Here is a 25,777-nt window from a genome sequence, read left to right as displayed (position 1 = left end):
GAGACAGCACTGTTCAATGCCCCAGAAAAGGAGTAAAGTCACTCTGAGGCTAATACAGGCATTGTGTAAGTAAAAGAAGCTGAGATAACAATTCATCTGTATTTGCTCAACTGAGGCAGTCATAGCATTCTAAAGCAGGAGTGCAATGCTGAGTTATTCATCAAAATCCTGCACTTTACACAAGAGAAACTCAGGCAGAGATGGAGCACTTCATCCCACTTCCAGCCCTCATCACTAAAACTTACATCGCTAGCCCACACTAAAACTTACACTTCTAGATTTTAGGAAGACATCTAACATTAAATTTAAAAATGAAGTACATAGCAGACAGGCAATTCCTCAACTGTAAACATGATTGAAGAAACAGAAATGTAGGATTCCAGAGCTATCTTGATACACTACCTACTGACAGCATAAGTCAAGTAAATTACCTTGACTTTGACTTTCTCCCAGATGCCTGGGCTCAATTCTATGAAGCATCCACTCTGCAATCAATAAAATGTTATGCGATTCAAACAATTATTAAAGAACACAAGTTGGCAGTGAAACCAAAATCCGTAAGCATTGTCAGTAAGGAGTGCATCTAAATAAATCTATTCACGAAACAGTACAGCTTTCCAAATCCATGAAGTGTTGCTTCAATGAGGAAACCTACAAAAGGCAGGTATGACTAAGCAACCACAAATAACCAGAAACACCAGAAATGGTCAGGAGTGTGAGGACCAGAACATGCCTGCACAGAGAGATAAGCTGGAGTTTCCCATCTATTGTTCCTACTGCAAACAGGAGTCTTTGTACTATAATGTTGACTTATTTTTAAGTAAAAAAGCTTTGGCAGTTTGTCGGCATTTTCAAACAATATTTTATTCTATCCTCTACTCCACCCACTTATGAAACAAATTTGGGGACAATCTGGCTGAGCTACTGCACAGGCCAAAGCGAACTTCAAACAAATCAATATTGCTCTTTTTGATGTATCTGATTAAATATCTCACACAGGAGCCTATTAAACCTATAGTTTACACTAAGGAAACCAAGCCCCAACGATCATGCAAACACACACGTTTCATGTCTTAGTAGGCTGTTAAGTATCCTACAGAACTGTTCGTTAAAGTCTGACATCTCTAGATATCTAACTTCTTCAAAAAAAGAAAAAAAAAAACTTCCTTAAAGATTGAAGAACCACCAGCAGGTAGAACAGCCTAAAAATAATCAAAGATCACACATTACAGACTGCCACTGTGAAATTTACCAAGCACTACAGGGGAGACACCAATACATACTTACATAAAGATGTAAAAATACTTAGAGCACCCTAGTCAAAAAAGTGTCAGACAGCGCTGGCACAACAGGACAAACCTGGTTTACCATTCTTTCTTTGCACAGGTATGAAACTCAAGAAATGTGCTTGGTGGCCGGGAAGGGAGGGTGGAGAGCAATTCCCCACTGAAACTTGTTCCATTCAGGAGACAGATTAGAAAACCAAAGCAGACTTAAAAATAATAATAATGATATAACCTGGCTAGATGTCCCAAGTGGGTAAGAACTAAACTAAGTGAAGGGGTGGGGGGAGGACGACGCTCGGGAACCCCCTCCCCAAATTCCTGAGCCACACAATAAGGGCGGGGGGCTCCCTCCAGCTCCGCTTTCCCGCCGCGCAGCGCCGGCAGGTGGGTGAGCGCAGGGGCCCCCACCCACCTCTCCTCCCCGCCCTTCTCATTGTCGTCCGAGTGTGATGGATCACCTGCCGGGCGCGGGCTCCGGCCGGCCGACGTGCCGCGCGCAGCCCGCGGGACCCGCGACCCCGGCGCCCCGCGACCCCAGCCGGCTGCGGGCCCCCCGCCGTGCTCACCGCCACGAAGCCCGAGGACGAGGCGATGAACACGCGGATGACCATCCTGTCCGTGCGCCCGGGACTGAGCCTCCACCCTGCGGGATCCCGGCTGGCAGGGGCGCAGGGGCTGCACCCGGCTTAAGCCGCCGCCGCCGCTGCCGTCGGAGAAGATCGCGGGGACCTGGCTCCCTCCCGCCCGGTCCTCAGATAAAAGCCCAGCGCCGCCCCGCCGCATGCTGAAGCGCGAGGAGGAGGAGGGAGCCGGCTGCGGGGCGTGATGGGAGTTGTAGTTCCCGCGTCTCCTCGGAGCGCTCGCTGGACCGAGTTCCGTCCACCCCGCTCTGGATCCCCTCTAGGCACGGGTGGCTGGGGGGGGGGGGGGGGGACCCGGGGCCCGGGGAGAAGCTCAGAGGTAGGGTGGCGAGGGTCTTGGCGAGAGGAGGAAAGCCAAGTAGGCCAAAGGGCTAGGTCCAGAGTCCAAGCGTGGGCTGTGTGTCGCGGCTTGCTGGTGTGGAGCATCTCCGCCCTGGAACGCCGAAGGACGCGGTCGCGCCGCCGAGACCCGCCGTCTCCGGGCGCGTGCCACCTGCCGGGTGGGCGCGGCGGGTTTGCAGAGGTGGGACTGGACTCGCCTGTTTTCCCAGCCCCTTGCAGAAAGGTGATTCTTTCAAGTAAACGAGAGGTTTTCTCCTGGAGACGCTGAACATTAGAAACCCAGATGAGAGCACAACTGATATTTTATTTTTCTTGGCAAAACTGTAATTGTAGTCGAAAAAATAAATGCCTAGCGAAACGAGAGTCCCTCTATCAGCGTCGAGGATCGGAACCCCACCCGCCCCACCCCCACCAGGCACAATGGCTTCGCCTCTCTGCACCTAATATTTACAGTTGAGCCAAATTTCAGCCCTTCTCAGAACTGCTACACGTTCCAGCGGCCTCCCAGGAGGATGCTGTTGAGTAAGAAGGCTTTTTTATGCAGTTGCTAATAGTTTAGGAATAGTTCCTTAGCAAGCTTTTCGGGACTGATGGGAGCCCAAGCCTCCCAGTTCCGGGCACATGAACCAGTGTGCCTGCAGGGCTGTATTTACATTCTTCCTTCCAGGAGGAGCTATGTTAATTAACAGTTCTGGGAGGGAAGAAAATCAGACGGTGAGGTCTCTGGCTCTTTGGTTTCTTGCTCAACTGCTAATCATTTAGGGAAATTTTTTTAAAGCAGTTTTCAAAATTTCAAATTTACGACTTTTCCTCTCGCTTAAGCCGTTTCTGTAGTGGCCCTTTATCAATGTAGTACATAGAACAGAAGATACAATTCTGATGGCAATTTATTCCTTTTAGTGTTCAAAAGTTTTCAATAGGAGGGTACTTCAAAAAGTAGGTAAGAAATGGAATTAAAAGTACATATATTTTGGTCCAAAAATATCGCTCTGTAAATGTAATTTTAATGTTGCTGCCATAAATGTCAAAATGTATATTTATAAAATATAAAATAATTGGCTTAAACATTGCTACTACTTTTCCTGTGTAAATGCCAAGTCTTTATACACAGCCAGCATTTGTTTTGCTTTGCTTTTACTTAGCTGTGAGGACATAAATTCAGAAAATTGGAGCTGAGAGCCTTTTCTGTGAAAGGTACCAGAGTAGATAAAAAGTTGAGCAAGTCATTTCTTCAGTCAGCAGAGCACCTATTGTCTGCACATGAAAAGAGACAATGTACAAAACTAGCCACAGAACAAGACACACTGTGCCAGTCCAATGCTGTGTAGATACAAAGGAAAAAGAGGGAAGAGGTGGCTTTTGATAGAGGAAACTTTGAAATGAGTAGAATTTCTACCAACATTTAGGGAGGCTACAGAATACAAAACACCCAGGGTATAGGAGGAGGCTGGCAAGAGCTCCTGTTGCCTCAGAATGGGAGAAGGGGAACTGGTAGACCCTGGCTGAATCAATGCAGTGAGGGAGGCTCGCTGAGTTGTCTGGGCTCTGTTTCCCAGCTCTGATCTTCCAAGTGCTAGGCGTGGTGCCTCCAAAGCCATGTACCTATAAAAGCTGACTGGTTAAGGCTGAGCACCCAAGCCAAGCAAGCCCAGGCGGCATCTCTGCCCTAAGGATTTGAAATTGGAAGTGGGGATGCAAGCTTGGATGTGTGACGTGTATGAATAGGATAGAATAAAAGTACATGCTAGCCCATGACATTCCTCTTCAGCAGTTTACAGTAGGAAAAATGAAAGACCAAGACAGCAGTAGAGTGTAAAGATGGATGCTGGGGCCAGGGGATGGGACGCTCAGAGCCAGCTGGGGCAATGAGGGAACTGAAATGAGAAAAGGAGGCTAGGGTGGTCGCTGTGAAGAGAGGAGCAGAGACACTGACAGGGAGGCTGGTGGCTTTCTTACCTCCCACTTCGGTTTTCATGAAGCCCAGTCTGCGACAGTTCCTGCCCTTGGTTGCTGTTTCATACGCTCCCCCCCCCCCCCCTTTTATCTTAGCTACTTCAAGTGTGTCTCTTAGCAGCTGTAAAATCCTAACCAGAACTCCTGTGGAAAGTATGCATAGTTACTCATGGCCCTTTGGGTGTTAGGCAGGTGCCACAGGGAAGGAGATGAGAAAGGTCCAGATACACATATGTGAGGGGACTTCAAAATGTTCTTGGAAAAGTGGAATGAAAAGATGACTCTATTTTGGTACAAAGTTTGGACTCCAAACATAGGACAGTCTTCAAAACATCCATGGAAAATGCATCTGATGAAAAAACTATGCATGGATTTCAAAAGGATTTTGTACTATAATAAACGTATCTTTCAATTTCATGTTTCCATGAAATTCTGGAGTTTTTTATTTTAAAAGATCTACTCCCCAGGTTCACTCCCCAGGTGATTGCAACAGCCAGGATTGGGCTAGAAGGAAGCCTGGAGCCCAGAACTCCATGCTAGTCTGCTCTGTGGGTGGCAGGGGCCCAAGGACTTGGGCCATCCTCCGCTGCTTTCCCAGGCACATTAGCAGGGAGCTGGATCGGAAGTGGGGCAGCCACAACTTGAACCTGCATTCTAATATGGGAAGCCAGCATCCTAAGCAGTGGTTTAACCTGCTGTGCCCCAATGCCCATCCTCTCCATGAACTTTTTAAAGGGCCCTCAAACATTGTGTGAGTGATGAAAACTGTAGCAAACCAGATGGCGTCTCTCATTCAGATGTTGGTCTGAAACAATCTTCAGTGTTGACTTGATTTTTAAGTACTGAGACCCCTAAGCCAAAAATCACCTGCAGGTCCTGTGCAGATACAGTTCCCTAGGTTTCTTCCTCCAGCATAAAGCACTGAGGTCAGTGTTTGCTGCCCTAGAAACCCACAAGAAGCACTAGTTGAGATTAGAGTGATAATTGATTATCACCGCTGACCTTTGGGAGGGCATTTCCAGCAGAGAGGTTGGAGCGATCGGAAGACTGTGGCCTAGGAAGTGGTTCTCGCCAAGGCATCGACCTAGGCTTTCGCTCCCCTATTTGGCAGCTGAGCAGTGCTGAAGGGGAAGAGAGCAATGGTAGAAGCTATAAGGGGAGTCAGGGACTACAGATATTCTTCAGTAAGGTTTATCTATAGATTAAACAGAGTTCCTTTCATCAGTCTTGAGTCAGCTGTTCAGATCATGTTTTCAGAGTGGAATTGAACCTGTTGGAGAATTCCGTTCTGCCAGCGTTGCTCTGTTCACAGCACTCTAATCCCATACAGCTCTCCAAGGGTTTAACTTTTTAAGACGTGTCACAGTCACCACATCATGCGTGTCACAATCCCTGCCTGCTCCAGGTGGTTGGCATGTTTGGCAGTTGGTGAGGGGATCATGAGAGAGGTTATGAGCTGAAGAGCAGGGGTAGGTCAGAGAGGTGAAGGACTGGGCCTCGGAGCCAGGCCTGGATTAATGTCCCAGCTGTCTGACCTTCGGCAGGGCAGTCCACTTAACTTAGAGGACCTCACCTTCCTTGTGGTTGGCAGCCTACTGGAAATGATGAATGAGTACGTCAAGATTTTCTTCTCACAGTTCCTGGCACACAGTTAGGACTCAGTAAGTAAAGACAATTATTAGTCATGCAATATAAATCAAAGAACTCCTACACTTGCATGATGCATAATAAATTCGATAAACATGTGTTTCATGTCTGTGATTTTAGCTTTCTAAATAACAAAGCTCTGGTTTGTATAAGCCTCTTTGTACAGTGCCATGTTCAGTTAAAGTTCTTAACAAAATCTTTTTGTTGTTAAGGAACTTAAGAGACCATACTTATAAAAAAGAATATTAGGGAAATGAAGCCGCAATGAAGTCAAATAATTCAGCTTGAAATTCATAAGAAGAGAATTCATCCACTGCTTTATGTTGCTTCATCAGGCTGATTCTTGATCAAAGAAAATCTTAATTAACTGGGTTTTCCAGTGGGAATAAAGCACTGGGGACATGGAAATGTGTTTTTTCCCATTACAGGGGACAGAGAATGCTATTGGTTGAATGTGAACTGATAAAACCCAGCAAACTGGGCAAAAGGTGTGAGATGGAAAGGAGGTGGAGGGCAGAAGCCATTATCTTGGAACTGTAACAAGGAGGCTTTGAGATCTGCTGGTGGAGTAGCCACTGAGAGAACTAAGCCCTTGTGTGCAGTTCATTTCTTGCAGCAGCACTCATTCAATGAGTGCCAGATGCTATGCTAGATGCCAGCGAGTCAGCAACCAATCAAACACAGTTCCTACCTTCATGGAAATTATGACCTAACTGGGGAAGATGAAAATTGAATGTGTTATTACAAGTGTGCTAAGTGCTTAAAGGAAAAGACTAGCTATTATTTTATTAGTTTCTTTGCTTTGTAATCTTTTTCAAAAATATGCATTTATTTAATTTGAAAGGCAGAGTTACAGAGAGAGAGAGAGAGATCTCCCATCATTCTCCAAATAGCTGCAACAGCTGGGGCTGGGCCAGGCCAAAGCCAGAAGTTTCATCCAGGTTTCAAATGTGGGTAGCAGGAGCACAAATACTTGGGTCAACTTCCACGCTTTCCCAGGCACATCAGCAGGGAGCTGGATCGGAAGTGGTACATCCAAGGCTTGAACTGGGGCCTGCCCATATAGGATGGTGCCGTTTACAGGCAATGACTTAAAGCCACAGTGCTGGCCCTTTGTTTTTGTTTGTTTGTTTATAAAGATTTATTTATTTGAGAGATAAAGTTATGGAGAGAGTGAGAGACAGAGAGAAAGGTGTTCCATCTGCTGGTTCACTCCCCAATTGGCCGCAATGGCTGGAGCTGTGCCTATCCAAAGCCAGGAGCCAGGAGCTTCTTCCAGGTCTCCCACACACATGCAGGGGCCCAAGCACTTGGGCCATCTTCCACTGCTTTCCCAGGCCATAGCAGAGAGCTAAATTGGAAGAGGAGCAGCTGGGACATAAACCAGTGCCCATATGGGTTGCAGTCGCCGCAAACAGAGGCTTAGCCTACAGTGCCACAGCACCATCCCCTGGGCCCTTTTCTACAAGGGCTCTCCTAGTCACCGTTTTTGGAATATGTGCTCTGTATATATACATATATATGAGTGTATGTGTGTGTGTGTATAAAATTCTACCCTCCAAGATTGCATTACAGTTCAAGAGATAACATCACTATAACAAAGATTCAAAGATGATTATTGCTTGAACAATTTTAGGCAACACAAGTTACGGGGATTTCTGATAATCTACATTTTTGTTATTAGTTTACTCCTTTGTAAGTGATTACCATGTTATAGTAAATATAAAATTTACATTTAGGTTATTGTTGAATTTAAAAGCTATTTTGATTCTTCATAAATACATTGCTAATGAGTTTTCAGAATTCATTATAATTCCTCATTATGCTAAGCATAAAAGCCATTTAAAATAGTTGCAGAAGAGGAAATATAAGAAAATATTTATATATAGTAGCAATTAGATAAAAATGGAAAAGTCAGGTTAAACAAACCTACAGTGTTGCTATTTTTGTAGCAATTATTTTTCTTATTGCTTTTACTGTGCTTCTGAAAGGCTACTGAATAGAAATTATGAACATTTGCTTTCAGAGCTTTTTGGTACCTTAAGCCATCAAGATTTTGCAAGGAATGAGGTCTTTACTTTAAATTCTTTGGCTCATAGTCTCATTATTCCAACTTGCAAGGAAGAAACTGAGGCACAGAGAAATTAAGGCAGGCTGATTTTAGAGCTCCTAACCCATTGCCTTTGCCACATTGTGTGATTTGTCTTCATTGTTGCTGTTGTAATCACCATCAGTTTGTTAATCCTTCTAATTTCTGTATCCCAACAGAAATAACTTGGTAATATCCCCTCATTTCCATGGCACATAACAGTAACCTTTGAGATTCAATATACTTAAACACTGCCAGTTGTTTCTCTCTTTGCTTTTTCTCTTGTTTATTTATTACTTGGTTTATGGTTTGTCTTTTCCCACCCAAATGTCAATTTCTGGATGCCAGGGACCAGTTGGTTTTCCTCTCTGCAGTATTCTATACATCAGTGCATGGTAGGTAGCAAATGCCCCGTAACTATTGGTTAGTGAAAAAACACTATACATGGTTGTGGAAAAAATAAGTAAATTCTTTGACTCTTTCCTGAAAGTAAAATCAAAGAGAGGAGAGAAACACAGAGTATCTAAATGTTAGCTTACTTCTTTTCTTCATTCTGTACACTCATTTCTACTCAGTTCATTCAGAGGCTGCTCAGATTACAAATATTACTCTGGTCTACACCATAATGAAAGTGGGTTCAAAATAGCATTTTTCCAGGAGAAAGCATTTTTGGATTAAGCAGAATTTCATTTAACACTGATGTTATGTAGTTGATATTCCTTTTAACACAATTTACCATTATCAGAGGCCCTGAGTTGACCCGAATATCGCTAAATTTATGACAAAAATGAAGCACTCCCTAATGGAATTTATTCCTGCCTGTGTTAATTCCACCCTGGTTATAAATCATACATATTTTTAAAGTTTATTAATTTTTTGTCCCAAAACAGTGTAATAAAATAACTTCTTTAACCACAGTTTACATTTGTCCAGAACACATGGACTTTTAAAAGCCCATTTAACTCAGCTCAACTTACAACGGTACTTTTAAAGGTTTATGGAAAAATGGAATTAAAAGGTAAGTCTATTTTGGTGCAAAAAAAAATTGAAATTGTAGTGAGGCTGGCACTGTTGCATAGTGAGTTAAACCATTGCCCCTGTGATACCAGCATCCCTTGTAGGCACTGGTTCCTGTCCTGGCTGCTCTGCTGCTGATCCAGCTCTCCACCAATGGCCCGGGAAAAACAGTGAAACATGGCCCAAGTGCTCGGGCCCCTGCTGCAGGGTCTTAGTCCACCCGTACAGGATGGACCGGGTCCGAGGAAAGGTAAGTGCGCCGCTCGCCCGTTCCCCAGCCTCCTGGTCCCGGAGACAATCAGACGCAGCGGGGAGCCAAGTCTAGTAGCAAGGACTCAGTCACCTTTTGCATAATAGTACCTTTTATAACACAAAACTGCAGAGTCATTGGGCCAGGGCTAAGGACCAACCAATCACTTAAAAAATCACCTTATGGGGGGATTTCTATAGGACTAGCCCTATGTCTATACACTTGTTACTAGTTTTGTTACCTCCCCTGATGTTGCGCAGCCAATTAGCTTTAGTGGTAAACAACTTTGGATTCCGCCCATCTTACTTCCTCTGGGCGCCATCTTACTTGGCTCCGCAAGGCTTCGTTCCGCGCAGCTCGGGCAGGGGCACCCGGGAGTAGCTGCGCATGCGGAGCCCCCGGGCCTGGCCTGGCCTGGCCTGGCCACGCTCATGCCCCACACCCTGCCATCCATGTGGAAGATCCAAATTAATCTCCTGGCTCCTGGCTTTGGCCTGGCCCAGTACTGGCCGTTGCAGCCACCTGGGGTGGGAACCAGCAGATGAAAGATCTCTCTACCTCTGTCTCTGTCTCTCTTTAACTCTTTCAAATAAATAAATAAATCATTTTTAAAAACTGAAATTGTGGAAAATAGGGCTTTTCAAAAAGTTCATAGGGTGTGAGTGTTACATACAACTGATTAAGCCATTTGCTTGGCAAATGCAAATCCCACATCAGAACATCTGGGAACGGAGTCCTGCCTCCACTTTAGATCTAGATTCCTGTTAATGTATCTGGGAAGATAGCAGATGATGGAACAAGTACTTGGGATCTGGCCACCAATACAGGACACCAGATTGAGTTCCCGGTTCCTGGCTTTGCCATGGTTCAGCCTTGACTAAGGTAAGCATTTAGGAAGTGAACCAGCATATGGAAGATTTTCTCTCTCTCTGTCTCTCTCTCTCTCTATCTCTATCTCTCTCTCTCCTTCTCTCTCTTTAAAATAAAGAAATAAATGAAACTTTTTAAAAACTGACAGAAATGCTTATTATGAAAAACGAGCCATGAATTTCAAAAATTTTTGTTCAACATAAACTTGCATTTTAATTTCATTTTCCCTACAAACTTTTTTAAAAAGATTGATTTTATTTGAAAGACAGAGTGCTGGAGAGATACGGACAGAGAGGGAGAGCTCTTCCAAATCTGCCAGTTCACTCCCCAAATGCCCATGATAGCCGGGGCTGGGTGACCAGGCTGAAGTCAGGAGCCAGGAACTTTATCCGGGTCTCCCACACGGGTGGCCAGAACCCAAGTCATCATCTGCTGCCACCCTGGTGATTGGCAGGAAGCAGCCAGGACTCAAACTGGCCTTCTAATATGGGGTGCAGGCATTCCAAGTGAGAGCTTAAACCACTGCACCACAATGCCCACTTCCCCCACGCTTTTTGAAGTACTCCTTATTTGTTAAACATCTGCTCTCCTTCAGCAACTTATCCAACTTCCTTTCTTCAGCAATTTGCATTTCTTTACATTTTTAATAACTATTAAAAATTCAACTCTCAGAATCAGAAAAAGTGTTAACATATCCTCCTAATTCCTAAGAGGTCTATGATTTTCATAGCTGTTCAGTAGGAGAGATGTTGTGCACTTTTATTTCCATACCACTAGCATTTATCAAGTTCGCACTATGCAGTAAGCACTGTACTTGATGCTATAAATATGAAGTTTCCTCAGAGAGTTTGTGTTGAGAATGGGGTGAAACAGTTTTAGCACAAATTGAAGACCTAGACAGAAGTAAAAACAAGGGTCAGTAAGTGAATGATTGTGTGGAAACCCTGTGGAGACAATGAAATATGGGTCTTTGAAAGCAGTATTTTTAGTATGATCTGAAGTTTACTTGCAACGTGTATCAATATTGTTCTGGTTTTAGATTGTAAATCAGGATAAATAATAATAATTTAGGTCATTAAAATTTTATCAGTGCCTATAGTTCTGTAATTTGCTACATTTTTTGCCTTTGTTCCTCTACTAAGAGTAACAACTGTGTGTATGGAGTCAAGGTTGGAAGGTGGGAGGTGCTGGGGCAGATGGAATTTTGCAATACTGAACAGCAACCTATCATTCGAAGAATTACAGGCTTCCTGTTTTTAAACTCCACTTGCACTTTCATGTTAATAGACATGCAGTTGCAAATTTGGCCAAACTGAGCAAATTTCTGTCAGCAATAGTGACATTTAGTGATTTCGTGTAGGATGTGCTCAGGGAGGTGAATCCCGGTGTTTTGAAGCAATCCAGTAGCATTCTCAAAGCCCAAGTCACTTCTCTGTTTCCATTCTGCCATGCTCAGCCTACTGACATTATTCCTTGGGTTTGTTGCTTCTTGGTGGCTTCTGACTTCAAGGCTCAAAAAGAATGCCATGTAAGGAAAGGAGAGCATGACAAAGAGGAGGCAAGATACGAACTCACAACCAGAATGAGTTAATTCAGAGAATAAACTCAAGAGCTGGCTCCCTACTGGCGTGCACACAAGGCAAAAACGTGGCAGAGAGCAAGAACTCCCTTACAGTCAAGGTTTATATAGCATAAGGCCGCTGAGAGTTACGAGGGGGAGGGCGTTAGGTGGGGTTGTGAGCACTTGTCAAAGGCCACAGGCTTTTCACACTTGGTGGGCTGTCCTCTCTGCAGGCTGGTTAGTTGGGGAAGAATGGAAGGGCTGCGGATGAACTGGTTGAGAAGGAATGCAAGGGGTTGATTTTTGTCCTTGCTCCATGACACCGCCCCTCACACAGGACTTCCAGTTCCTATGAAACAATTATCCTCCAGAGACTAATAGGTGATCTATTAAGAGCTTGGTTAATTTACTCTGCATGTGCTAAAGTAGGAGTACCTCACAAGCCAGGCAATAGTCATGAACCGAATACATGTCAGTTGTCTGATAAACACGCCTCATTGAATTATTTTCTTTTTGCCGTATTGCTCTTCTAAAGGTCACAAGGAAATCAATTTAGAGGGGGAAAAAAAAAAACCCTCTAAATTTTTCCAAATTTGTGCATTCACTTTTTTTAAAGATTAGGTCAGAGATTGAAAAGTAAATTGTCAAAAAAAAAAAAAAAAAAGAATATCATCTTTCTCCTCCCTCCCAAAAAAAAAAAAAAAAAAAAAAAACACTATAATGAGAGATGAACAAAACACAGCAGAAAACAAAACATAGAAAATGTGTGTGCTATGATTTTTGGAGATGAGCATGGGAAAAAGTCTGCATGAAGGGAAGTTACAAATAGTTAAAGCTACTCTGAATTCAGAAACATTTGTTTTAGAAAATGGAGGCCCCAGATTCATTGTCCAATAAAATACTATTTTCTATTAAAACCAAATGGTAGGACTTCTGAATTCTGTGTTCCTTTTTCGCTTTCTTGAATTGCCTATAAATTAGCACAAGAGGGAAATGATTTCCACTTGTGCTTACTAGAGAGGGGACAGATGCAGAAGCTAAAACCAAGATGCATTAGAGCCTCGCTTCTTTTCTCATTGCTCCCTCCCCAGCTTTCCATCTCAACAGGAGAAACCTCAGCATGCCTGGGGCTGGGAATGGCAAACAGAATGGATGCACTGTATCCTGAGTCAACCCCACCTGGCATTCCTGGCTTCTGCCCATCTGGAAAGCCTTAGCAAAGGTCAAAACCTCAAATGCCTACTAGGACAAGGGGGGAAGAACCATGAATAAGATAATACAAGCTAAGCTGCTTATTTTCAAAATTTGTGTTTCTTTATTTGAGAGGCAGAAAGAACGTGAAAGAGAGAGAAAAGAGGTGGGGATGCACTTCCCTCTGTTGGTTCACTCCCCAGATGCCCACAATTGGCCAATGAATTGGGCTGGGGCCTAAGCAAAGACCCAGGAACTCAATTCAGGACCCCCATAGGGTTAGCAGGAGCCCAGCCTGGGGAAGAGTCTGCATGAGTAGGAAGCTGGATCAGGATCCAGAAGTCAAACTCAGGTATTCTGATATGGGTGGGACATGGATATCCAAAGTGCTAGACCACAGGACTACCCCTCAACTGCTTCTTTTGAGACTCAATAGCAACAATACCACTTAAGATTGCTGGCAAATTAGGCAGTGGCAAAAAAGAATGAAGGAAGATATGCATACACTCACATAGGTTCTCCAGGATATATTGTTAATATTGTTAGAGAAGAAAACATGAGGCACAAGGCAGTGAATATAGTTTGCTAACTTTTTGCATAAGATGTGTGTGGGGAATTATATACACAGATATAATAAAATATCAAACTAAAGTGGGTAAAATAATTGGTTATCAGGATCAGGCAGTGAGACGGAAGACAGGGCAGGTGGGTATTGGGTAAATATAATTGATTTTTCTTACTACCTTTTTTTAGGTAGTTTTGAGTTTGAGCCACATAATGCTTCAAACATGTTTTAGCTATTCAAAAATAAAATTTAATTACAAAGAAAAAAGCAAACTAAATTTGAAATCAAACTGAAACAAATTATTGTAACTATATAACGTGAGTGAAATACATAGAATATGTCTTTTAAGTGGTTTGGAACATGGTATTCTTTTGTTAAAAAATTTGTATTTATTTTCATTTATTTAAAAGGCAGAGAGACAAAGACTTGGACATATATACATATACATATACATATACATATATATATATATATATATATAGAGAGAGAGAGAGAGAGAGAGATCTTCTAAGCACTGGTTCACTCTTCAAATGCCTACAAGAGCCAGAACTTAGCCAGGCTGAATCAGGAACCGGGAACTCAATCTGGGTCCCCACGTGGGTAGCAAGGACCCAGGTACTTGAGCCATCACCTGCTGCCTCCCTGGGCGTGTATTCGCAGGAAGCATGTTCAGAAGCAGAGGCAGCCCTCAAACACAGGCTCTGCAGTATGGGACGTGAGAACCACGAGCAGCATCTTAACTGCACCAAACGCCACCCCTACTGCTCTTACTGTTCCTCTCTCTCTCTCTCTCTCTCTCTCTCTCTCTTTTAGTTTTTCTATTTATCAATATAAAGAGAACAGATTTCATGTATTTTGTCCATGTAACTCTTAGAATATAATAATTTTTTTTGATAGGCAGAGTTAGACAGTGAGAGAGAGAGTGACAGAGAGAAAGGTCTTCCTTCCGTTGGTTCACCCCCCAAATGGCCACTACGGCCAGCGCGCTGTAATAATATTTTTCTCCTTCCCTCTTCCTTCCTTTCTTTTTTCTTTTAATTTTTTTATAATAACATACTTTCAATTTATTATATAATCACAGGCTTAACGTTCCTTTAAATAAAGAATTCTACAAACAAAAAGTAGAGAGACCACTGTTCCAAAGGAATATGGACAAGGGTTATAACCAATAATCACAACACAAGATGTCAATTTCACTCACATACATTAATTTTTTTACTCTTTATATTAACTACCACAAATCAGAGAAAACATGATATTTGTCTTCTTGGGTCTGCTTATTACTGCTCATCTTTAATGACATATATTCTAAGGGGAGAAAAATACCAAACAAAAGAGAAGTCTAAAATGCACCAAGTAATTATCTTGGATTTCTATCTTAAATCTATGTTACCTATATTATAGACTTGCCAAAAAGTAAATACAGTAATGTTATTATTACTTGAAATTTACTATGTAAAATAGATATAATGCAAAATTTTAAAAAATTAACAAAAACCCTGTAATATTAAATTTGAATTGGCAATATTATATACATTCATGACTCAACTATGTAAATGTCCTAGCCTTGGCCACTGAAAGATCTCGGATGCAATAATGCTTCAGTGGCAACGAGCTCCCTGAGTAGATGGATTGTGATGGTTCAATACTGTTCTCCAGTGAATGTTCCAGGCTTCCTTGGAAAAATGCCTTATTCTGCATGTGGGGCAGGGAAAGTACAAAGTGAGTCTGGCCATTTTCCTGTGCCAGAAAGCAGAGAAGCATTTGCTGAGCTTTGAGTATCTGTCCCTCTGAACTGAGAATTTAATCCCCAAAGTCTTATGATAATGGCACCGAAAAGGTGGAAACCTAACCCAATTAGGGTGTTTAGAGATGGGAATCATGAGCAGTACCAAGACTGGATTAGATTGGCCTTGATGATGACCTTCTTTCGGGCAGAGTGCTGAGATGGCACAGGGCATCATAAGGCGAGAGACAGGTAGCACGCTAGTGTGCTTGAGTTTATGTGGTCTCTTACAAAGCTGCCAGGACTCCGTCATGGGGGCTCCACACTGTGACATCTACATCCCATATCAGAGTGCCAGGTCAAGTTCTGGTTGCTCTGCTAAGGACCTAGCTCCCTGCTCATGTGCCTGGGGAAGCAGTGGAAGATGGTTCAAACCCTTGGGCCCCTGACACCCACATGGGAAACCTAGATTGAGTTCTGTGCTCCTGGCCTGACCCAGATCTGGCCATTTGAAGAGTGAAACAGTAGATGAAAGATCTCTCTCTCTCTCTCTCTCTGCCTTTCAAATAAATAAAATCTTACCAAAAAATTATAATACATCCTCAATATATAGGAAAAAGCTCTTCTTTACAGACTTATGTATGCAAATAAATGAAGAAATGAAAATTGAATCACCATTTTATAACAATCGTGTAATTTACATAACGAAGCAAATATCATTGGATGCTAACACCATTAAATATAAGATTGTTGTGGAACATACTATTTACAGATTGATCACTGCTTTCTAGGAAATCCACACTTTTGCAATGGAAGCAACTATGAGTCCTCAGTTTAGTCATGTGACCATCCTTAGCATCACTGTTGTTGAAGAACCTGGCATTATGTGCCTCTAAATTGATGCACTGTAAAGAGTGAATCACCTATGGAGTTTGCCGGCCAAATATTGATTCTAATTCCAATCCAACTTTTAGACTCAGCTTCCAATTTACAGGATAAACTGGATGAAGGGGAGTTTGGAGTTAACTGATACTACAAGGCAGCAGACAAACCCGGAATAGGAGTTAGTTAATCTAACAAACTTTGGACTGGACTCTTCTAAAAGTCAATATCATAAAACAACACAAATGAATCAATGCTTGAGGAACAATTCTTGCCTAACTTCCTCAACCAAATAGAGTGAGTGAAACTTGACTGATCTTGATTAACAAAAACAAAAGCTGTAAATGAGCTTTTGGAAATGAGGAAATTTTAATCTGGATAGGATATTAAACTTGAATACAAAAGAGAACTGTTGTTAATTTTCTTAGGCATGAAAATGTATTATGACTATGTAAGATGTCTTTATTCTTAGAAGATACAGGATGACAAATTTAGGGTGAAGTTTCAAGATTTCATTATTTTATTTCAAAAATTCAGATGGGGCAGGTGTTTGGCATAGTGGTGAAGATGCTGCTTGGTAATCTGTATCTCATATCAGAGTGCCTGGGTTCCAGTTCCAGTTCAGCTTCCAATCCAGTTTCCTGCTAACGCACATCCTGGGAGGCAGAGGTGATAGCTCAAGTATTTGGATCCCTGTTAGCCTCATGGAATACTTGGATTGAGTTCCTGGCTCTGGCTTCAGCCTAGTCTGGTCTTGGCCCTTGTCATTTGGGGAGTGCACCAGCAGATAAAAGATCTGTGTCTGCCTCTGTTTCTTTCTCTCTCTTTCAAATAAATATTTTTTGAAGATTTATTTATTTTTTGAAAAGCAGAGGGGTGGGTAGAGATACAGTGTACAGAGAGAGAGAGATCTCTAACAGCTGCTGGCTCACTTCCCAAATGGCTGCAATGGCTGGGGCTGGGCCAGGGCTGAAGTCAGGAGCCAGAAACTCAATCTGGGTCTCCCAGGTGGGTGTCAGGGGCCCAGATACTTCTGTCATCATCTGCTGCCTTCCCAGAAACTGGATCTGAAGTGGAGCAGCTGGGGCTGAAACTGGCACTCCAATATGGGATGCCAGCATTGCAAGCAATGCTTAACCTCTCTGCTAACAACAGCAGTCCCCAAATAAATAATTTTTTTAAATCAGATAAAAGGAAGGAAAGGAGAAGGAAGGAAGGAAAGGACGGAAGGAGGGAGGAGGGGAGATAGGTAGGGAAAAATCAGACATGGCAAAATGTTAATCGCTGTTGAATCAAAGTGATATTTTTCAGGATCAGTTGGGTGGGAATTCATACAGGAATAAACTCATATGTGATAATATGTGGCAGCTCGTAAGTAGCTACTCCCTGCTTTTCCTTCCTTGAATCTGAGCAGAGCTTCCCACAGTGACAGGCACAGTATCTGAGAGGCAGAGGGGCTGTGCAGATCGCCTCGTCTAACCCGAGTGTAACTGTAAGGGACACGAGGTTTGGTGTACGAACACGAAGACTGAGGAAGGTCCCTTTAGACGTAGTTGCTCCTCCTGGTAGGAGAATGAGCTCAAGAATCAGGATTTGGATGCACACCCTGCCTGTGTGATCGTGGACAAGTCAGTTAACCTTGCTGAGACGTATCCCTGATTCATCGAGATAACAAACCATCTCTGACACAGTCATTAGGATGGAGTGAGAGAAATGTGAACGAACCGCCTGAATCAGCCAAGAGTGTCAGTAGTGTGGATTCTTATGACTCCTGCTCCCGATCCTCACCACCCATCTCTTCATTTTTCTGCTTCTCTTCTCCTGCAAAGGCCCTTTACCACAGCCTTCTCACTTGCGCATGCGTGAGAAGTGCGTTCAGCAGGATCCTAGGGCCAGCCGCTCCTGCCTCTCTGTGTGACTGTCCTAGCCCTGCCATTTGATGTGAACCCTGCGGTGCCTTTCAGCAGAGGAGACGCCACTCACAGCTGTTCAGGGCCCCGCTTTCTCCCAAACATGACAGACGAAGGTGGCTTCTGCCTGCATCATTACAAAATACAACTCTTGATAAAAGGGCTAATTGAAAAACATATCTTTAAAAAACAAGCATTAAAATATTGGGAAAAACATAAATCCAGAAATCATATGACATTTAGGCAGATATAGTTTATCATGTGCCACAACTCACATACAGGAAGAGCCAGAGGCTATTAAATAAAAAACACACACACACTAATTTGTTAGTATTTCATGTACATTAGGCATTACATTAGGTACCTTTCAGGTGTGGTCACACTTAATCCTTGTAGCAGCTCTTGGAGGAATATTCCCCTTTGACAGATGTGAATTCGAGGGCTTACAGAGATTTATCTAGTAAGTGATTTATCCAGTAAGGTGCAGAGACACATCTGTATCTGGGTCTCACTCCAAAGCCTGTACTTATGAAACAGTAAGATGCACCCAACTATAGAGTTGCCCTGCACAGAAGTGGCTCCACAGAGGTCCGTTGTGATGATGGCCCAACTGGACTTTAAGTGATATTTTTCAGACCCCATCAGCTGGGAAGTACCGTCGCAGTGTTAACTTCCAGCATGCTGCAGCCCAGTTTGATGATTAGCTGAAACCCAAGCTCCGTTTGAGCTGCTTGCCCACTGCGGGTTTCCAAACCTAAAGCAATCATGGGCTTATGGCTGGCCAAGCAGTGGGATGGCTCCCGGCCAGTCCAAGAGGCTGTGAGTGCTGATGTCAAGGGCATTGTTCATTGCAGATGTTAACAATGGCTCTTCTGTCTGCCTCTGCCTAGTGCCTGTGTTAGTTCCTGGTGCAAGCAATCTTCGTTTTGGGCCCTGAGAGGGGACCCAGAAGTGCTTAACTAGAGTAGAACTCTCTCTCAGAGAGGAAACCACCAGACCACCATGGGACACCCCCACGATTCTTTCTGTTTGTGCCCCCAGAGTCCCACCAAAACAGAACATGGTTTTCAGTTCTCCAGCACCTGGATGCTGTATATCCTGGGTTGTCAGAGGGTCACTCTTTTAAGTCCTTCCAAAAATGACCCCTTTCCTCTCCTTTGGCCACTGACTCCCTTGACCCGCAGAACACATACCTCACCTCCACCAACAGTCCTGACTCGGGATTTGTCTCAGTTTGAATCAGAGGCTTTTGTATACAACTTGCCAGGTGCATACTTGTCATTGCCCCTGAATTCTTCCTGGAACTAGTTAGGTAAGTAAGTAAATGAGTATCCACTATATGCAAAGCTCTGTTGTGCTCAAAATCCGACAGAGGATATGGTAAACAAAGGTGGTTGTGTAAGGCTGAGTGTAAATACTGAATAAATGAAACGAATAAATGTTACATGGATTGAAAAAAAAAAAAACAAGGAAAACCTCTCATTTGTTAGAGATGGAAATGAAGAAAACTATCAAGAATGCCATTTTAATGATAATCCAACAGCAAAACTTTTTGAGGCCAAACTTTATGTGCCATAGCGTATTTTGCCCACCTCATCTCACCTTCCTGCCTATGCCTTCTCCACTGCGGCTAGGCTAAACCACTTGCTGCCCATAATGCTCTCTACCACTTTTCATCTCCCACTCTTCACTCTTTTTACCTGAGTCACCTCCCTTCCACCACCATCTCCAACTGCCTAAATCCGTATTACCTTTGAAGACTCATGTCAGGGGTCACGTCTTCCAGCACATCCTCCCAGGAGAGGCCCTTTGATGGGCTCACAGCAACATGGGTCTTTCCCTGACTGACGATAAGCGCAGTGGTTATTAGTGGTTACAGTTTCTGGAGCCAGATTGTTTGGCAGCAAATCCTGACTCCTATCCCTACCAGCTGAGTCATCTTGACTTATTAAGAGAACTGAGTTTATACTCATAAAGCATTAAGAAGAGTGTCTGGTCATAGCACCAAATAGATGCTAACTATTGGTACTGTTAGTGCCATCAGCCACAGCATAGCACATAACACTCTGGATTGTAATTCTTGCCTGTCTACCCATAACTTGGATCTTTCTGAGCATAAGGACAGTATATTATATAACTTATATATCCCTGATACATTTTCCTTTTTAAAAAAGATTTATTTATTTGAAAGGAAGAGTTACAGGGAGGCAGAGGGAGAGAAAGAGAGAGAGAGAGAAAGAGAGAGATCTTCCATCTCCGGTTCACTCCCCAGATGGCCCCAACAGCCAGGGCTGAGCCATGCCGAAATCAGGAGCCAGGGGCTTTTTCTGAGTCTATCATGTGGGTACAGGGGCTCAAGCACTTGGGCCATCCTCTACTTCTTTCCCAGGTGCATTAACAGGGAGCTGGATAGGAAGTGGAGCACCAGGACATGAACTGGTGCCTGTATGGGATGCTAGTGCGGCAGGTAGTGGCTTTACCTTCTACGCCTCAGCGTCAGCCCCTCCTGATCCATTTTCTGGCACATGGTAGCAGTAAATAACACTTGGCAAGAGTTGGGGGAGAAGTGAGCTGAACATGAGCAATTCCATGGGATAAGACCTGAGCACAGTTTCAGGTGTGGTCTAGGGCATGGCCTTGCTTCAGGTGATAAAAGGAGAATAAAGTTGTCACAGTCGAGGGGATCACAGACCTCTAATCCTGATGTTAAGGGGATTACCCAAATGGGACTGTATCAGGAAGTGAAGGATGTCCTGGGAAGACAGAAAGTCAAGGCATGAGATCCTTGCATCAGATGGCAGTGTGACCAAGGTTGGAACACGGTGTAAAGGAGGAGAGAAGCTATGACACTGGTAAGAGGAGAGATGGCCTCTCCCCTACCCTGTACCCTCACTACATCCTCTGTGCTGTAGCCACCAAACAGTTGAAAGCATAAATTGGGTCAGCGGCCTATTTGAAATTCTTCCCTGGATTTCAAACCCTATAGACGCTATTTCAAAATATCATCTAGTGGTTTATCAGTGAATCCAACAGTTAAATTATGTCATGAGGGTTGAAGAGTTAGTGACTGGACTGAGTTCAATGCCTTGTTCTGTAATTAATTTCTCTGTTTTCTGTGTGATCTTGGACAAGTTGATTTGTCTTTCTGAGCTTTGACTTTTTATTTTTTATTTTTTTATTTTTTGACAGGCAGAGTTAGACAGTGAGAGAGAAAAAGAGAGAGAGAAAGTTCTTCCTTCTGTTGGTTCACCCCCCAAATGGCCGTTACAGCCAGCGCTACGCTGATCCGAAGCCAGGAGCCAGGTACTTCCTCCTGGTCTCCCATGCAGGTGCAGGACCCAAGCACTTGGGCCATCCTCCACTGCCTTCCCTGGCCACAGCAGAGAGCAGGACTGGAAGAGGAACAACCGGGACAGAATCCGGCGCCCCAACCAGGACTGGAACCCGGGTTGCCCGTGCCTCAGGTGGAGGATTAGCCTAGTGAGCCGCGGTGCCGGCCAGCTTTGACTTTTTCTAATGTGATGTGGAAAAGTTGGATAATAATTTCTTCAGTGGTATTTTTTTACAAATTTATTTTATTTATTTGAAAGACAGAATTACAGAGAGAGGTAGAGACAGAGAGAGAGGTCTTCCATCTGCTGGTTCACTCCCCAAACGGCCACAAAGGCCAGAGCTGGGTCGTTCCAAAGCCAGGAGCCAGGAGTGTCTCCCGGGTCTTCCACACAGGTGCAAGGGCCCAAGGACTTGGGCCATCTTCCACTGCTTTCCCAGACCAAAGCAGAGAGCTGGATCAGAAGAAGAGCAGCTGGGACTAGAACCGGTGCCCATATAAGATGCTGGCACTTCAGGCCAGGGCATTGTTTTTTAAACTTGAAGTCATGACCCATTTTTAGGTCAATAAACCAATTTAATGGTTCAAAATAAACGTTTAAATTTGAAACAGAAAAAATAACAAGTAACAATATGAAATAGAATATATACATATATGTATAACACAAAATGTGTGTGTTTGGAGGGAAGGGGTCATATAAAATTTTTTTTTAAAGATTTATTTATTTTTTTCAAAAGTCAGAGTTACAGAAATAAGTAGAGGCAGAGAGAGATCTTCCATCCGCTGGTTCACTCCCCAGATGGCTGCAATGGATGGAGCTGTGCTGATCCAAAGGCAGGAGCCAGGAGTGTCTTCTGGGTCTCCCACGTGGGTGCAGGGACCCAAGGACCTAGGCCATCCTCTACTGCTTTCCCAGGCCACAGCAGAGAGCTGAATGGGAAGTGGAGTGGCTGGGACTTGAACCAATGCCCATATGGGATGCCAGCATTGCAGGCAGTGGCTTTACCCGCTATACCACAGTGCTGGTCCCTATATTTTCTTTTCTTTTTTTTTTTTTTCTTTTTTTAAAGATTTACTTATGTCTTCTAAAGGCAGAGAGGGAGAGACAGAGAAAGAGGTCTTCCATCTGCTGGTTCACTCCCCAAAAATCCACAATGGCGGGAGCTGGGCCAAACTGGAGACAGGAGCAAAGAGCTTTATCTGGGTCCCCCATGCAGGTGCAGGGGCCCAAGCATTTGGGCCATTTTCCACTGCTTTCTCAGGCCATTAGCATGGAGCTGGATCAGAAGTGGAGCAGCCAGGACTTAAACCAGTACCCATATGGGATGCTGACACTGCAGGTGACAGGTTTACCTGCTATGCCACAGTGCAGGCCCCTATTACTACTTCTTATATGTGAAAATTGTGCATCTATCAGAACTTAAGTTCTGGATGATTTGAAAACAAAAGATTTCATATTCCTTTTTACATAACTTTATCCATTAATGCAAGAAATATAGTTTTATTCCCATAATCTTTTCATCAATGTAGTCTTCAAACTCTTACCTGAGTAGCCATGGGCTTCGATTTACTCTGCGTTGTGGCCCTCCTCCCCCCTTCTAGGGCTGCATCAGAGTCTGGGGAGGATGGAGAGCTGAAAGTGATAAAAAGTTCCCCAAATAAAGACAGCATGGTAATCTCTCAGAAATCTGGATATAGACCTACCATATGACCCAGCCATCCCACTCCTGGAATTTACCCAAACTGAAAGAAATCAGCATATGAAAGTTATTTGTACCCCCATGTTCATTGCAGCTCACTTCACAATAACTAAGACATGGAATCAACTTAGATTTCCATCAACTGTTGACTGGATAAAGAAATTATGTGTGTATATATATATACACAATTTTTTCATAGCTGAGTAGTACACACTACAGAGTACTACTCAGCTATGAAAAAATTGAAATCCTGTCTTTTGCAACAAGGTGGATGCAACTGAAAACAATTATACTTAGTGAAATAAGCCAGCCCCCAAAAGACAGAAATAATATGTTTTCCCTGATCTAGAGTAACTAATAGATGTAATAATGTAATGTAGTCGAGTGAGATGGACATTTTGAGATTCTTCTGTTGAGGAACAATGTTTTTTTCTTCACACTATTTGTTGAACTCTTTACTTAGTGTAGGGTTAACCTTATAAGAATTAAATAAACTGAAAGTAGATGTTTGTAAAAATAAGAGTGGGAGTAGGAGAGAGAAGAGGAAGAAGGAAGAAGGGCTGGAGCATGGGCATGAGGGAGGGTATGGTGGGAAGTATCACTATGTTCCTAAATCTGTATATGTGAAGTATATGAGATTTGTATACCTTAAATAAAATTTTTAAAATTATACATAAAAAAGTTATCCAAATAGTGACCTTTGACATATTCCCCATGTATCTTAGTGTGCTTGGGCTGCCATGACATAGTAGCACAGATCAGCTGGCTTAAACAACACCTATTTCTCACCATTCTGCAAGTTGGTAAAGCCAAGGTCAAGGTACTTTGAGATCTTGTGCAGGTGAGGGCCATCTCCTGCATTGTAGCAGGCTGCCTTCTCCCCATGTACATCCATGTCTTTCCTCTGTGCATGCCTGCGGGTGGAGAGGGAGCTCTCCTGTCTGTTTTTTTCCTAGCAGGTCACTAATCTCATCATGGAGCTGTCACCCTCATGACATAATCTGAATCTAATTGCCTTGCAAAGGCCCCCTGTCCTAATGCCATTCAACTGAGGTCAGGGCATCCACAGAAGAATTTGGGGAGTACGTAAACACTCAGTCCATAATACTGTGTCAGCCCCACCACGGAGCAGGCTGGTGATTCTGGGTCTCCTGCATGGCTGTCACCCACACTGGGCTCTCAAGGCCGGACCCAGCCGTCCCTCTGAGGATGAGAGTCCTTCCAGCAGGGGCTCCTGGTGCGCTTTCTTCTTCCGGGTAGACGCCTAGGGAAATCTTTTTAATCCAGAAGGAGGCCTGCTCTCCCTTCACAAGCCCCAGGTCTCGGCCTCTTCTGCACATCCCACCCTATTGTGGGTTTGGCTTTTGGGAAACAAAACTCAGCAGGGCCTACACACTCTTCTGCCTCAGCCTCACCTGTAGCTCCCCCGAGGAGTGAAGCAAGCATGGTGAGAAGTGGGCAGAGGGAGGGAAGAGAGAACGTGGAGAAAAGCAACACAGTCTGACTACCCTGCAGCCGCATTGCTCAGCAGAGTATCCTCTCAACCCTGGGGTCAGCAGATGTGCCTCCTCTTAGTTCCCTGCCTCCCAGCTCTGGGACTGTGGCTCGGAGCTCAAATGACAGTGGCCCTGCTTCCTGTCGCTGAAGGCCTCAAACTCACCTTCCATCAGCCAAGGGATAGCAGTGGCACTTAAAGGATCAGGTCCCGTCTGGTTGCTCTCAGAAGTAAACGAAGTAGAAGTCTCTGAGAGCTGAGGGTTCCAAGGTTCACACAAACACTGTTCATAGAGTTTACACAAAAGCCTTATCTCCAGAGGACAAACACTCGCTCTCCAGAAGAGTTTAACTCCTTCTCTACATCATTTCCCTGAAATGGCCAGAGAAACAATGGAATAGAATACAGCATCAGCCACAGGACAAAGTCTTCACGTGAGTCCATGAATACAGCTTTCTTCACTCAGTCATGACCAGACTATTGCAGGCATGTTAGGCACAAAGGCCTTCCTCGACCTTTGAGGAGTTGGATTTTGATGTGAGTTTTGATCCTAGAATAATACTGACAAGAGATGCCCATCAAATTGTCCTCCTGTTGAGCTGCAGATTCTTCTCATTCCTGATCCTAAAAGGACAGCTTGGTTGTGTCTTTCATTAGCTGTGCTCTAAATAGAGTGTTGCTCACCTCTGGGGTTAGCCAGTCCTGCAGAGAGTTATCTCCACACTCACCCTCAGGTAATGGAAGTGCCACCAAGACCAGCCTTCCACAGAGGGGAACCTGAGCCCCACGCCACCCACAACGCAGGCACCAGGGTCAGTGGTCCAGTGTTCCCCAGGGCTGCTCTGAGATCTGTATGCAGCCAGGAAAGACTCAGATGCATGGGAATAGGCTTGGCCAGCACCTGCAGAATTCATAGAACTAACATTCTTCACATATTTCCCATGAAATGAGTAGACAATTCTGGTTCTACGCGTTTGGTGGATTGTTGAAGGATATTTATAGCAAATACTAAATGCTGGGCAGAGTGGGTTCTCAAGCCAATAGGTTTTTGCGCTGTCTCTTCCTGCTTTCAGTTGATGTGGGCTCAGGAAATGGGAATTGATTCTATCCCGGACAGAACTTAATTAGAGAGCAAATTTGTTGCCCAAATATCCCAAGCTTCATTTCCAAGTCAAACCCAAATGGTTTTTGTATTACTCACTGATCTGCATTGCATAGAAGCTCCATGTTTGTTTTGCAGCAGTATCATAGCAGGGGAGTATGGTGTAGCAATTTTTCTACATTTAGAATCTGATTAAATCTGCTTACCTACTTATTATCA

At 43.8% G+C, this 25,777-nt stretch overlaps 1 protein-coding gene across 1 annotated transcript in view; it reads right to left on the bottom strand.

Moving 5' to 3' along the window:
- Positions 1–25,370, bottom strand: part of SH3BGRL2 (SH3 domain binding glutamate rich protein like 2) — a 92,085-nt gene extending 66,715 nt beyond the window's left edge. Inside the window, exons 1-3 of the mRNA XM_062187227.1 lie at positions 25,185–25,370; positions 24,622–24,739; positions 22,807–22,877 (exon numbers count right to left, since the gene is read on the bottom strand). Of these exons, the coding sequence (XP_062043211.1) occupies positions 22,807–22,877; positions 24,622–24,739; positions 25,185–25,370 (375 nt within the window). The remainder of the gene's footprint in view (positions 1–22,806; positions 22,878–24,621; positions 24,740–25,184) is intronic.
- Between the last annotated feature and the right edge of the window lie 407 nt (positions 25,371–25,777).

This window comes from Lepus europaeus, chromosome 3 (assembly GCF_033115175.1).
Source record: "Lepus europaeus isolate LE1 chromosome 3, mLepTim1.pri, whole genome shotgun sequence".
Lineage (NCBI taxonomy): Eukaryota > Metazoa > Chordata > Mammalia > Lagomorpha > Leporidae > Lepus > Lepus europaeus.
Note: the sequence above shows the minus strand (reverse complement) of the source record. Positions and strands in the feature narration are given on the sequence as shown.